This window comes from Mus caroli, unplaced genomic scaffold (assembly GCF_978045245.1).
Source record: "Mus caroli unplaced genomic scaffold, Mus_caroli_1 scaffold_15, whole genome shotgun sequence".
NCBI classification, from domain to species: Eukaryota; Metazoa; Chordata; class Mammalia; order Rodentia; family Muridae; genus Mus; species Mus caroli.
The window spans coordinates 55,950,332-55,965,202 of NW_028227270.1; the positions used below are offsets into that span (position 1 = coordinate 55,950,332).

Here is a 14,871-nt window from a genome sequence, read left to right on the forward strand (position 1 = left end):
GTGTGGCTTTCACATATGAATGTAGTGTAAAAATTTATATTCGAGCCGACAGGATGGCTTTGCAGGTGACGGCCTACTATGCAAACTCAACGGCTGAGTAAAATTCCCAATTCCCAGATGGTGAAAGGAGACAAAGACTCCCCCCAGTTGTCATCTTGACCTCCACACATGCACTGTGACAGGGGCATAGATATCCATACATGTGCAAATAAGTAAATAAATATGTAACCTTACATATTACAATGTAAAGTTCTCCCTGTCTGCTTAACATTAGATTGGTCTCAGTGAGTCAGAGACGGAACAGAGAAGAAATGGTTTCTCTCTGCTCTTACATTCCCTTGGCTCCAAGACTGAGGTTCTAAAGCAGTGGCCCTCAACCTTCCTAATGTCGCCACCCTTTAATACAGTTCCTCATCTGTGGTGACCCCCAACCATTGCTACTTCATAACTAATTTTGCTACCGTTTGAATTGTACTATAAATGTCTATGTTCTTCAGTGATCTTAGGTGACCCCTGTGAAAGGGTCATTTTGCTCCCAAAGGGTTACCGCCCACAAGTTGATAATTGCTAGTCTAAATGTATCTGGAGAGCAGAGCCAGAGGCCGGCCTTCCAGGAAGCTTGCTCAGCCATCTGGCAAGGTGCCTCCTCCACTTGGCTGCTCCCCACACCACAGGGTGTTAATGAACCCTCAATGTGGAAGAAGATTTCTCCTGAGAAGTGAGCCAAGTGGAAACCACTCTTTCAACCTGTTGAAAGCCTAACCCAGCTACACGGGGATTAGGGAAATGGCTCCGTGGGCTAAAGCGCTTGCCACTTCAGCCCTTGAGACTCTCCTGAAGAAGGACAGCAACCCTCCATGTGAGTGACATGGTACATACTCTGACCCTCTGCACAAAGTGATTAATTAATTTAAAAAATTATCCTTGGGACTAGAGAGATGGCTCAGCAGTGAAGAGCACTTGTTCTTGAAAAGAACTAGAATTCAACTTCTAGCTCTCACATGGTGGCTCATAACTCCATAACTCCAGTTCCAGAGGATATGATACCCTCTTTTGACCTCCAAGGACACCAGCCATGCATGTAGTGCACAGACATACACACACAGACAAAAACAAACAAACAAACAAAAAAACCTTACACACAAATAAATCTTGAACCAGGCATAATGGTGCATGTTTTTAATCCCAGAATGAAGGCAGATAGATGTCTGAGTTCAAGGCCAGCCTGGTCTACATAGCAAGTAGACCAGGATGGCCAGTTTTACAAAGAGAGACTCTGTCTCAAAACAAACAAAACAAACAAACAAACAAAAACAGTTGGGGGCTGGAGAGATGGCTCAGAGGATAAGAGCACTGACTGCTCTTCCAGAGGTCCTGAGTTCAATTCCCAGCAACCACATGGTGGCTCACAACCATCTGTAATGGGATCTGACATCCTCTTCTGGTATATCTGATGACATCTACGGTGTACTCATATAAATAATAAACCTTAAAAATCAAATATTAAAAAGTTTAAAGCTATGCAAATTCTGGTTTTATTTTGGTTTGGTGGCTGGAGGTGATAGGATTTTTGTGTATAGTCCCAATCTGCCTTGAACTTTCTGGCCTATAATTCAGGAAGGATCCTCCTGCTTTCAAGTGTTGGGATTACAGATATGCACCACCACACCTGGTCTTATGTGATACCACTTTATCAATTGAGCTGTATCTCCAGCCCCTAGAGAATATATTCTTTTTTTAAAAAAAAAAAGAATTATTTATTTTATGTATAGGAGTACACTGTAGCTGGCTTCATACACACATCAGATCCCATTACAGATGGTTGTGAGCCACCAAGTGGTTGCTGGTAATTGAACTCAGGACCTCTGGAAGAGCAGTCAATGTGCTCTTAACCACTGAGGCATCTCTCAGCACTGAGAATATATTCTTTATAAAAATTTCTTTCAGGAGTTTGGGAGATAGTTCAGTTGATAAAGAGCTTGCCATACTAGCATGAAGACTCGAGTTTAACCCCTAGAACCTTCATAAGAAGATAGGTACATATAATCTCAGTGCTTGGGGCTCACTGGCTGGCCAATGTAGCCTTCCTGGTGAGTTCCAGATCTCAGAAAGAGAGAGAGAAACCTTATTTCAAAAAACAAGGTAGATCACTCCTGGGAAACAACACCCAGGGTTGACTTCACATGTGCACACACATAGCAAATATAGTAAAACTTGGATATCAAGTCTGTTCTGTAGATCACTTTGTTTCTTGTGATTCATTGTCCCAACACAATCTCTAACCTCACTTCCTAAGTGGAAAGGGTGGAATGTGGTATTGGTTTGTCTTGCCATTTGTTTAACAAGAGCCCAGCGAGGCCCATTATGTACCAACTTGTATTTTAGGTGCAGTGGAAGGCAGAGCAGTGACTGAAATAAATCCCCTCAGAAAGGTGTCATATTTTACTGGAGACAGAAATGGTAAGGGCTGAAGAGATGGCTCAGTGGTAAAGAGCACTGACTGCTCTTCCAGAGGTCCTGAGTTCAATTCCTAGCAACCACATGGTGGCTCACAACCATTTGTAATGGGATTGGATACCCTCTTCTGGTGTGTCTGAAGATAGCTCATATAAATAAAATTAATATTTAAAATTTTTTTTAAAAAAGAAATGCAGCTGGGCAGTGGTGGTGCACGCCTTTAATCCCAGCACTTGGGAGGCAGAGGCAGGTGAATTTCTGAGTTAGAGGCCAGCCAGGGCTATACAGAGAAACCCTGTCTAGGAAAGAAAGAAAGAAAGAAAGAAAGAAAGAAAGAAAGAAAGAAAGAAAGAAAGAAAGAAAGAAAGAAAGAAAGAAAGAAAGGAAGGGAGCGAGAAAGGAAGGAAGGAAGGAAGAAAGAAAGAAAGAAAGAAAGAAAGAAAGAAAGAAAGAAAGGAAGGAAGGAAGGAAGGAAGGAAGGAAGGAAGAAAGAAAGAAAGAAAAGAAAGAAAGGAAGAAAGAAAGGAATGCATTAGTAAATTATACAGTGCGTTAGGTGGCGATGGGTGCTAAGAAGATAATGAAAGAAGATGGCAGTGCTTTCTTTATTGCTCAGTTATTCACTGAGGAATAACTGAACCACATTTGACATTGAGGAGAATGACATCAGCACCTGGCCAGTGCCTTCCCAGCAGAGAGACCATGTGTCAAAGGCTCTGAGGAAGAGCAAGCAGGCGAAATTAGGCAAGTGCAGGATTTCAGTATGGTCAGAGGTCAGCTTCAAGGAAAACAGGAAATGATGCCAGGGGTGACAAGACTAGAGTCCGTAAGTTCTAGGGATCTCTGGCCTATCTGGATACCAGAAATGTAGAAAGGAACTCTTTTGAATGGGTGCAAAACAGTAGAGGAGCTACCCTGGTCCCACCAAAATGTAAACGAACAAATAAATGTGCGGTTATAAGTTTTCCACTTATATGTAAACAGTGCCCTCTAGTGGCCTTATCTCTAGTAACACCAACAAAGTTCTCTGTAAAAACGTTCTATTCTCACACACATGTGTAAAGCTCAAAGGACAACTTCTGGGAGTTGGTTTTCTCCTCCCATTTGGGTCTTTATCAGCTCAGACATCTTGCCAGCCTCTTTGTAAAATATTGCACCTGGCAGTTGTGTGTAAAAAGCTGGTTCTTCATACCATGTTGACTGCTATCTTTTTATTAAGTGAGCCACTCTGGTATGTGAAACAGAACAAGAATTCTTGTAAAAGTAGAGAGTTTTTTTTTTTTTATGCCCTCCTTTGTTTGGAATAATGACACAGAGACCTGGCATATTTAGGAAAAGCTTCAGGCACTAACCTGGGCAGATTTCAAGCTATTCTAACCCTACTATGCTGGCCTGACCTACTTCTGAGCCACATAGCCTGTTACCTGCCATCTTACTCCAATTCTTGTATCTCTGTCTTCATTCATGTCCTGATAGAACTCTCCACCTTCTACCTGAGACCCTCTCCCTCTCTTTGTCCAGGCACAGAAATCCCACCTTATCCTCTCTCTCTCCTTCCCAGCTATAGGCTAGTCAGCTCTTTATTTAACCAATCAGGAGGTGATAGAGAACAATGTTTTACAAAATACTGAGTCATTCCAAAGTCTAGACTGCAGTCAGATCTCTGGGTACAGAAATCAGCACATGAATACACAGTGCACATGAGTACAATGCACGTAAGTACACAGTGCACATGAATCACAGTGCACATGAATACACAGTGCACATGAATACACAGTGCACATGAATACACAGTGCACGAAAACACCCCCAACAAATTCTGATCCATCACATTTTCTACCATGCTGTATTAATTCACATAAACCCATATAATATTTTATCTGACTTCTGAACAGTAAGTTGCGATTTTGTTTTGTCCTAACATGTCAGCTATCTTTGGGAAGACGTCATGATTTGGGGTTATAGAGAACAACACACAGGTCAATGTCTCCTTCAGAGTTAGTGCAACAAGGACAGCACCCAGAGTCCAGACAGTTTCTACTATTACTGTGTTCCTTTCCACCCGAACCCCAGTTCCAGAATAACAGCTCAGATGATTATTATTTTAAAGTGCCTAGGCCTTAAGTTCATAGCTCAGTTATCTAGTTTATATTATCCTATGTCTGTCACCTGACTCGTTACCTCTCCTCGGTTTTATACGTCTGACTTCCTCCGAGTCCACGTAGTGAATCTCCTACACCTAACTCTTTCCCAGAGTTCCTCTCTCTCTGCCAGATGTCCCATCTTCTAATCATGCCTCAGCTTTTTATTGACAGGTGATACTTCCACACAGTACATGAGATTATCCCTACATTCTACAGTTAAAGTGCTTTGTTTATTAGAAAGAAACTGGGTCAGGACATAGCTCTGCTTACCTACTGCCAAGCCTGACAACCTGGATGCAATCTCTTGTGCCCCACGTGATGGAAGGACAGAACTGACTCCCACAAGTTGTCCTCTGATCTCTACACATGTAGTGTCACCATGTGCCCACATGCGCACATACAGTAAGTGCAATACAAATTCTTAGACAGAGGAATACAGAACTGACTGAAGTAAAAATGCAAAATTTGTTACCGAGATCAAAGGTTGAATCAAATAGAACCCACCTACAGGATAGAAGCCTTAACTGTGTTAGGAATTCTTTCTTGTATGCACTCTTTGTGCGTGCTTTATTTGTTTCTGTGGTCTCCTTTGAAAAAAAAAACAGACATAGAAGGGACTAACTGCTCTGCCTACCTTGACTGGTCCTGATTACTGAGGAAAACAGGGGACTAAGGAAGTGTCTGGAAAACAGGCTGTCCCATAGAATGTTTAAAGACAATGGGAATGAGTTTGGTCACTGTATCGGGTGAAGACCCACAACCAGCTGAAGTGGCTTCTGTGGGAAAAGGGAATACAGAATGTAAGGGAAGGAAATGTAAGGCGGTGATTACAAATACCAGGTGCTGGGCCTGAGAGATGGCACAGTAGATAAATGCACTTGCCATGAGTTCAATATTTGGGATCCACACGATGGAAGCAGAGAGCCAACTTCCAAAAGTCCTTCGACTTCCACACACAAGAGGAACTTGTATATACCCACACAGAGACAACACACACACACAATAAATAAAATGTAATTTAAGTCTTATTTGTTATTTTTGTTTTTTTTTTTTTTGAGACAGGGTTTCTCTGTGTAGTCCTGGCTGTCCTAGAACTCACTTGTAGACCAGGCTGGCTTCGAATTCAGCGATCTGCCTGCTTCTGCCTCCCAAGTGCTGGAATTAAAGCGTGCACCACCACAGCCTCAGCTATCAATCTAAAATATTTTACTGAACTGTTATTTTTAATTTCTTCCTCCCCACCCACTCTCCCTCTGTCTCACTCTCTCCATTCCTCTGTCACTCCTTCTGTGTGAGTGCAGATGCCTGCAGAATCCCCAAGAAAGTGTCAGAGTTACAGGCAGTTATAAACATCTGATGTGGGGACTGAGAATCTGACTTGGGTCCTCTTTCAGAGCAGTAGGCACTCTGAACAGTGACTACTGTGGGTGCCAGAGTATCAGATACCCTGAGACTAGAGTTGTGAGCTGCTATGTGGATGCTGGAAACTGAACCCCCTGGTTCTCTACCAGATAAGCCAGGGCTGTTAACCCCTGATCTATCTTTACAGCCCTTCTGCACCATTTCTTGTGTTACGACTGTAAAGAATATGATTTTTATTGGAAAGTGTTGTAGGCAGTAGAAAGAGAGAGTGGCTCAGTCGCACCTCCCATAGCACTGTCCCCTCCCTGGGTACTCAAACTGGAAGAACGGTTTGGAGTGTTTTCCTTCTGTAGCTCCGTAGCGTCCCTTGTGGCCACGCCTCCGAAGGATCGACCCAGCGTGGCCCCGCCTCCAGTCCCCTCCTCACCCTCGTGACCCCGCCTTTCCAGCATCAGCCCCGCCCCGCCCTCTTAGCCCCGCCCCCACGGTCGGTGGTTGACCTGAGCGGTCGCCCTCCTCCGCGATGGCCGCGCCGGTGACGCGGCAGGTCAGCGGCTGCGCAGGCCGGGTCCCGAGCCCGGCCGGCTCGGTCACAGAGCGCGGGCAGCCGCTAGCGGCCGCCGTAGCGGAGCTGCCCGTGCTGGACGCGTCTGGAAGACGGGTGACGTTCGGAGCGCTGTTCCAAGAGCGGCGAGCCGTAGTGGTGTTTGTGAGGGTGAGCTCGGGTAGGGCGGGAAGGGAAGTGCCTCTCGTTGGCCGCCCAGCTCCTGGGCCGCGGTGGGTGCTGCACCTCGCCTGGAACCGAGCGCCTGGACCTTCTGGAACCTGGCTGCTACCTTGTTGACGTGCTCTTCTGCATGGTTGCCTTTCAGCATTTCTTGTGTTACGTCTGTAAAGAATATGTCGAAGATCTGGCCAAAATCCCCAAGAGCGTCCTCCGAGTAAGTTTCCCGAGTGAGCAACAGCGGCCGATGCAGTGGGGTGAGCTGTGGGTGGGTGGCCCCTCCTTCATCCTCTGGGGCTACTGAGACCCACGGGGGTCTATTTCTGTCCTAATGCGCTCTTTTGCGCCCTCTTGGGATCGGACTACCATAATTTTACCTGGTAAAAATGCCTGTGTCAAAATGTTGCGTAAGAACGCAAAAAATCAAAACACAGGCAGCAACTGTGTTTACAACCGAAATAGTTATCCATTATAGAAAAAATGTAACGTATATTAAAAGTGCAGCTTTGCGTTTTTCTTCAGTCGCCAGATGAGCTTTGTAACTGAAGACACTGGGCATTTGTAAAACTAAGATCTATTTTTAGCACACATTTACAGGATGAGTGAGGAAAAAATTAAAAACTTCTGCCTGCCCTTCTATTCCTTTTATTTATAATACACTGAAGCATCTTTGCGTTGTAAACATTCTTAATATTGTTGGCATGAGTTACTCAGCATAAAGAGAAATGGGTCTCATTGTGATATTTTCATACATGCCTATTCTGTTCTTATATGTGGTCACCCCTTCTTGCTGCTTCCCTCCTCCTGAGCCACAATGGTCGTCTTTGTTTTCTTAATATTCCTTTACCCTCTCACTCCCTCATGCACCTAGACCTCATCCTCACAACACCCTTTCTACTTGCATACTCTACACAAATATGTGCATATAAATTTAAGCCTAGTTCTGCATGTGAGAGAAAACAATACTATATTTGTCTCTCTGTGGCTTGTTTGACTTGGCATAATGTCCATTTCCACTCATTTCCTGCAGTTCATAAACATTACCTCATTCTTCATGGCTGATTACATTTCCGAGTGTGTGTGTGTGTGTGTGTGTGTATGTGAGGGGGGGTTGTTGTTGTCGGGTTGTTGGTTTTGGTTTTTTTTTTGTACATGCATCTGCTGGCAGATACCCACACTGGTTCTGTATTGTGACTAATGCAGCAATAAACATGATGTGTGTGTGCTTACAAAGAACATATAAAGATTATTTTATTTATATGAGTACACTGTCGCTGTCTTCAGACACACCAGAAGAGGGCATCCTATCTCATTACAGATGGTTGTGAGCCACTATGTGGTTGCTGGGAACTGAACTCAGGACCTCTGGAATAGCAGTCAGTGTTCTTAACCATTGAGCCATCTCTCCAGCCCCCCACAAAGAACATTTAAAGTAGATGGGTTTTGGTGATTTTGGAGTAGCACATTACTAGTAACTGTGTCACTGTGCTGGACAGCACATTTCTAAAAGGATCCCTCTTGCTCATGTCTCCCTGAAATTGTACCCTTTGAGCACGTTTCAGTGTGTTCCACCCCCTTTCTCCCAGCCCGTGGTAGCCACTGTTTTGTTCTCTACTTCCATGAGTTATAATGTTTGACTCTGTATGTATTCTGTGTGGTTGTCTTTCTGTTCCTGGCTTATTTCACTCAGCAGAATGGCCTCCATGTTTTACAGATAACAAAAACAAACAAACCCCTCAGCCAGGCTTGCTGGCCCATGCCTTTAATGCCAGCACTCAGGAAGCAGAGAGAGACAGGAGTAGCTCTGCCAGATGAAGAGCAGCCTAACCTACAAATCAAATCTAGAACCGCCAGGGCTCTCTTACACAGAGAAACCCTGTTTCGGAAAAACCAGAACCAATTTCTTTTTTATGGTGGATGCTACTTCTTGGGGTACCACACTTTCCTTTATGCATTTGTCCACTGATGGACACCCGGGTTGCTTCCTCGCCTCAGCTGGTGTTGACGGTGCTACGGTGAGCATGGAAGTGTGGGGGTTTCTTTGGCGCGCTCATTTTAATTCTTTTGGCTGTGTCACCAACAGTAGCAGTTCTGAATCACGTGGCAGTCCTCTTTAAGTTTTGAAAGGACCCTTGTACTGCCCTTTTCGTTCCAGTTCATTCCAGTTCATTCTTACCAGCACCGTGTAAAGATCCTCTTTGTTCCATGTCCTCACAGATACTTACTTCTTTTTGATTAGTAGCATCTCTCCTAAGGTGAAGGAATATCTCATTTCTGTTTTCATGTCTCTAATGATAAGCGATGCTCAACAGTTTGTGTCGGGAGTGTACAAGTTTGCACATGCATGTGCATGAAGGCCAGAGGGTAAACCACAAGTGTTGTTCCTCAGGGTCAATTCGTGGTTTTTATGTAACATCTCTCGCTGGTCTGGAGCTTGCTGATATGAATGGGCTGACTGAACGGGGGACAACAGGATCCTGCTTCCACCTCTGTCTTGCTGGGGTTTTGCACACACATGCAGCTGCACTAGCCTTTTTGCATGGATTCTGGGGACAGAACTCAGATCCTCATCAAGCACTTTACCCCCGAACCAGCTCCCCAGCCCGAGAATGATTTCATACGGCTTCTGGCTTAGTTCTTCGTTGTTAGAGGTCAGATCCAGAACCCGAGAGTACTAGACAGGTCCTGATCCCTATCCCATTTTTGGTCCATTTTTTAAAAACTGGATTTTCTTCTTGCTGTATTTGAATTTGTAACATAGACTTCATTGGTCTCTTGACAAGTGCCTACTTTGCGTAGGTTTTCTTAGTCCAGTCAGTGGGTTGTGCCTTTTCTCTGTCGTTTCCTTTGCTATAAGGAATACACAACCTTCTTGGTGTGCTAACTTTCGCTACTGTGTTTCATTGACCTATATGTGCGTGTGTGGAGGTCAGGCAGCTTGCAGGAGTCAGTTCTCCCCACCATGTGATGGAGCTCAGGTCATCAAGCACAACAGCACCTTTACTCACGGAGCCAAACCACTGCTAGACAAGTGCTACTGAGCTTCCCTCTGCTTTCCCTTCTAATAGTTTTATGTTTGACTCTTAGGCCTTGAAATTCTTACACAGAGAAACAATCATCTGAATTACTCAAATGTCGGAGTATGCATTTCTTTCTACTCAGGCAATTTTGTTCTCTATGCTCCTCGAAGCCTATAGGTGGCATTAGAACAAAATGAAAGAATTGCTTTAGGGAAAGTTCTGGAATACACATAGTTTCTAATAATATGTACTTGTCCTTCTTCCTCCCAAAGGAAGCAGATGTCACCCTCATAGTGATTGGACAGTCATCATACCATCATATTGAGGTAACTATCTAGCACACTGAGGGGCCACCGTTTTAAATAGGTTTCAGATACAAAATTACATTTGTTGAGCCCTGAGTGTAGGCTCCTTGGCAGAAAGCTACATTGTCCTTACTTGTCTCTCATTTGTTCTCATGAGAAATTCCAATTATTTTGTTCTCTTTCTTTTAGCCTTTCTGCAAACTGACTGGATATTCTCATGAAATCTATGTTGATCCTGAGAGAGAAATTTACAAAAGATTGGGAATGAAAAGAGGTGAAGACATTTCCTCCTCTGGTAAGACATGTTTCACTTGTGATATGATTCTCTCAGATACACGTGGCTTCTCATACTAGGATTTGTACATGGCAAGGCTGTGTTCAATAGTCTTTTTGAAAAGATAGTTATCCAAGGGGCTGGTGAGTTGGCTTAATGGTCAAGGGCACATGCTGCTATTTCAGAGGACCTAGGTTCAGGTCCCAATACCCACACATTGGCTTACAACAACCTGTAACTCCAGTTCTGAGGGATCTGACACCCTCTCCTGGTGTCCAAGGGCTCCTGTACACATGAACACATATACACATACACACCTCTATATGATTTTTTTAGATAATAATAAATAACCCAAAGGCTTTTCTGAGATTCAGGCTTCGAACTGTGAGCTCCCTATAAAATAAATTATTTTTAAAATTTTACACATTTTCAATGTACAGTGGTGTAGAGTAAACACTTTCATTTGAGAATAAAGGAATGATAATGGGTGTCTTAGGGTTTCTTTTGTGGTGATAAAACACCATCAGCAAACATGACTTGGTGAGGAAGGGGTTTATTTCGTCTTATACTTACACATCTCAGTCCGTCAATGAAGCAAGTCGGGGCATGAACTCAAGGCAAGGACCTGGAGGCAGGAAGTGAAACAAGAGCCATAGAGGAACACTGCTGACTGGCTTGTCCCCATAGCTTGGTCAACCTGCTTTTTTGCACAGCCTAGGAACACTCACCCAGAATTAGTCCCACCCACAATGAGATGGACTTTCCCACACCAATCATCTATTAAGAAAATGCCCTACAGACTTGCCTACAGCCCAGTCTTACTGAAGGGATTTTCTCAGTCAAGATTCCTTCATCTCAGATATTTTTTGTGTCAGGTTGATAAAAACTAACCAGGACAGCAAGGAAAGACCAAATTACAGCAGGACTAATACCAAAAGCCAAACTCCATGTCCCTCACCTGGAACTCTTGGTGGAATCCTGTGCTCCAATAAGCCTAGACAGCCCCACCCATCCATTTCTGCTGTCTGCAGCACGTGTTGCCCTTCTGCTGAGCTGGTTCCACTCCATGTGGGAGGCTTTCTTTAGCAGATGTCCCACGGTCCTGGCGTCTGTAGTATCCTGGAATCCCCATTGCAACATCGTAAGCTTTACCTTCACAGCTCTATGTGATGGCCTCTCAAGCCACTTGCAGGAATGTGACACTGCTACACATTGCCTGGCCCCAGCAGCTCTGTGGGACATTGGTGCAAGCTGTCATGGCCCCATAACTTCTGCATTTCTCATATTTACAACCGCCACAGTCAGTGCTGCCCAGTTCTGCCAGTTCACATTGCAGGCTGACTCCCTTCTACAGTAGTGATGATGACCGGAGCCTCAGTGGTTGAACCGGGTCCCTAAGTAGTTCTTTTAGGGCAGAGAACCCCTCAGTAGTACTGTTGGCGTGGGCTCTTCTTCAGGTGGACTTATATTTCCTTAAGCCCAAGCCTCCAGTCTTGGGGTCCTGTCCTCCAAGCACCTCACCTCCTTAACAATCACATCGTCCTTCTCTGCACAGGACTTGTCTGTAGAATTTGCTCACATCCTCTTTCTTGCTATGTCATGTCTCTGCCCTCCCTCTCTGACTGCATGGCTGATGGGGAATAGTGAACTGTAACCATGCACAGCCTGTACAAACGTTACCTGTTGTGAGACGGCTTCTGCCAGACAACCTAGTCCATTACCTTTGAGTTCAACCTTGCTTTTTTTTTTCCTTTTTTCTTTTTTCCAGGAGGTGGGCATAGTGTAGCCAGATTCTTTGTCAGAGTGTGACACTAATGGTCAGTAGCCCTGTTCCCACTTAAGTCCTGTTCTCCTTTATGCCTCAGGAGCCAGGCTTCCACAGTTTGTGAGTTTCTCCTGCCTGGCATTCTGGTCTTCCCGGGTTGTTGTTGTTTTGTTTTGTTTTTTTCTTTATTTCATTTCAAATGCTATCCCCTTTCCTAGTTTCCTCTCTGAAAACCCCCCTCTCCCTGCTCCCCAACCCACCCACTCCCGCTTCCTGGCCCTGGCATTCCCCTACACTGGGGCATATGATCGTCACAAGACCAAGGGCCTCTCCTCCCACTGATGGCCGACTAGGCCATCCTCTGCTACATATGCAGCAGCTAGAGACACAAATCCCACCATATGTTTTCTTTGATTGGTGGTTTAGTCCCAGAGAGCTCTGGGGGTTCTGGTCTTCCTGTTAAGCTCCGATTCTTTAGGAAGTTCCTTATAACCCACAGCAAATAACGTGGGGGCGGGGAGGGGGGCATTGGATAAACAAGAGCAGCCAGGAGAAAAGTGTTCTCTTTAGTCCTGTTTTTTGTGAAAACAAAAACAATTTCCACAAAGACTTCTAGTATTCATTTTTATATTTAAGGGAAAGGTTCTAGAAGATATTACAGTATTCACCTCAAAGTTGAAGTAAGAAAATTGGCATTTTGAGAGGACCAGAGAGGCCTTGTATATGCTAGGCAAGCTGTCTGCCACCAGGTGGCACGCTAGCCAACCTTTGGTCAGGGCACCTTACTTCCATGATTAATATAAAAACATGGTGAGTTTACATGCTTTTGTGACTCAGTGCCAGTCACTGGTAGTAAACCCTGCTTCCCGATAACAGTTGAAGCAGAGAGCGAGGCGTCTCTTCCGGTGCTTCAATGATCCCTTGCAGCGCCCACTGTACTAGGAGTTAGAGTTCTATGTTATTCAACGTTGCATTGCCCACATTCCCTATTCTTGCTATAACTTCAGTGTGCTTCGTAGACCTTAACAAGCATTAGCAATATTTTTATTTATTTTGATGTTGGGTCTCACTATGTATGTAGCTCCAGTCTGGCCTTGAACTTGTGGTCCTGCCACATCTGCCTCCTGAGTGCTCACAGCACTAAGCCCAGCTGGGTTAACCTGTCTTTTGTAGACTGAAGTTGCTTTCCAAATACTAGATATGAGAACTCTATTGCAGAGCTTTCTGGGGGCCCGCTTGAGGTTTAATAATAAAGATGGGGAGACATCTGTATAGTACAAGGCAGTCTCTCAGCTAGCTTCTAACCTACCCCTACTTCCCTGCCATTGCATCCTGCTATGCATGTCTCTCTCTTTCTCTCTTCTTCCCTGATTTGTTCCTGACCATGCTTTTGTCTCCTGCCTCTGTCTTTCCGCCTGGTCTTCTGCCTGTCCTTCTGCCCAATTCTAGCCAGCCTCCAGCTCTTTATTTAACAATAGCTATTAGCATAGTGGGAGAGGTTCCACCACTCACTCATTCATACTGAGCCAAACAGCAGCAGGACTACAAAGAGTCCATATCTTAGTGTTGCTTTTGGCTAGTTAGAGGGCAACATGACCATCCATGACTTCTCCCTTGGCAGCTTGCTTTTTCCTCTTTGGGGGCAGGTGAGAAGGTGACAAACATTTAAATTATAGAAAGCAGGTGATGGTCCACAGAAGGGACAACACCTTTGACAACCCATGGCCACACCTACATAACCATGTGATACAGCTTGTATGGGTATAGATCATCCCAACAGAACTCACACTCCAGTCAGTAATTCTCAACAGTTCTTATCTGTGATGCCCATGGTGTAGGATGCTTCTTGAGGGACGGTGATAAAGGGCAGCCTCTGCCTTCCTGAGATTTCAGTGCAGCTTAGCAAACTGTGATGCAAGAGAAGCGGAAGGGACGAGTGCCTGTTAGGGGGATGTGGGAGAGAAGGGTCTAGAGGTAATTGACTTTGGAGATGAAGTCCTAGCTCACCATGAAAGTTACTGGTGGGATGAGGCTGGGAAAGAAAGGGGTGCTCTAGACAAAGAGGAATGTACAAAGGCTCTGGGAAATGCCACTGTCTTAAAGACAGGCAGGTACCTGCCTCTGTTGGAACTGGTGTGGGTCACTGGATAGGCTGGACTAGTTCACATTTAACTTGGAGTTTGACTTTATCCTCGGGGAATCCTCAGGTGTTTTGTGGCAGCTAAGTGAAGGAGTCACAGTGTTGTGGAGAAGGAATGAGACCTGGGCAAGCTGAAGCCAGTGATTGTGGCAAAGATGTTGTCAGCCAAGGGCGTCTCACTGAGATGGGGCTGGAAGGTGCTTGTGAAGCTGACTGCCATGGCCTTTTTATTGTTTTTTACGTGTACGAGCATTTTGCCTGTACTCTGCCTCCCTGGTGCTGGGATTAAAAGCACGCACCACGGCCACCCAGCAACATTTGATAAAGTAAATTTTAAGATTTATTTTTATTTTATATGTATGAATATTTTGCCTGTATGGGCCTGTGGGGCAATGGGAGAAGAACTGGTAAGGTAGTAGCAAAACTTCAGAACCCCAACTCTTAATTGAGAACGGCAGGAGTTCACTCGCTCCTGACTAGAGTCCTGTCCTGGAGCAGGTGACCACAGCACCTTACTAAGACGACCATGACAGCTGACCATGTAGCACAGAAACCCAGGGTTCTCCATGAGAACTAGATGGTACCTAGATGGACCCCAAGGGTTTAGCAAATAAGCTTCCCTTCCCAGGCATTCTTCCCACAAATTTAATCTTGGTTCACCCTGAGTAAATCTTAAGCAT

The 14,871-nt window shown here is 44.8% G+C and overlaps 1 protein-coding gene across 3 annotated transcripts in view; it reads left to right on the forward strand.

Annotated features, from left to right (window-relative positions):
* Positions 1-6,445: 6,445 nt before the first annotated feature.
* Prxl2c (peroxiredoxin like 2C) overlaps positions 6,446-14,871 on the forward strand; it is a 36,979-nt gene continuing 28,553 nt past the window's right edge. For 2 of the 3 annotated variants that reach the window (XM_085831011.1, XM_021180672.3), the window contains exons 1-4: positions 6,446-6,678; positions 6,836-6,904; positions 9,980-10,033; positions 10,202-10,307. In XM_085831011.1, coding sequence (XP_085687137.1) covers positions 6,487-6,678; positions 6,836-6,904; positions 9,980-10,033; positions 10,202-10,307 — 421 coding nt within the window. In that variant the 5' untranslated portion in view covers positions 6,446-6,486. The remainder of the gene's footprint in view (positions 6,679-6,835; positions 6,905-9,979; positions 10,034-10,201; positions 10,308-14,871) is intronic. The other variant, XM_029468611.2, reaches the window with a different exon arrangement.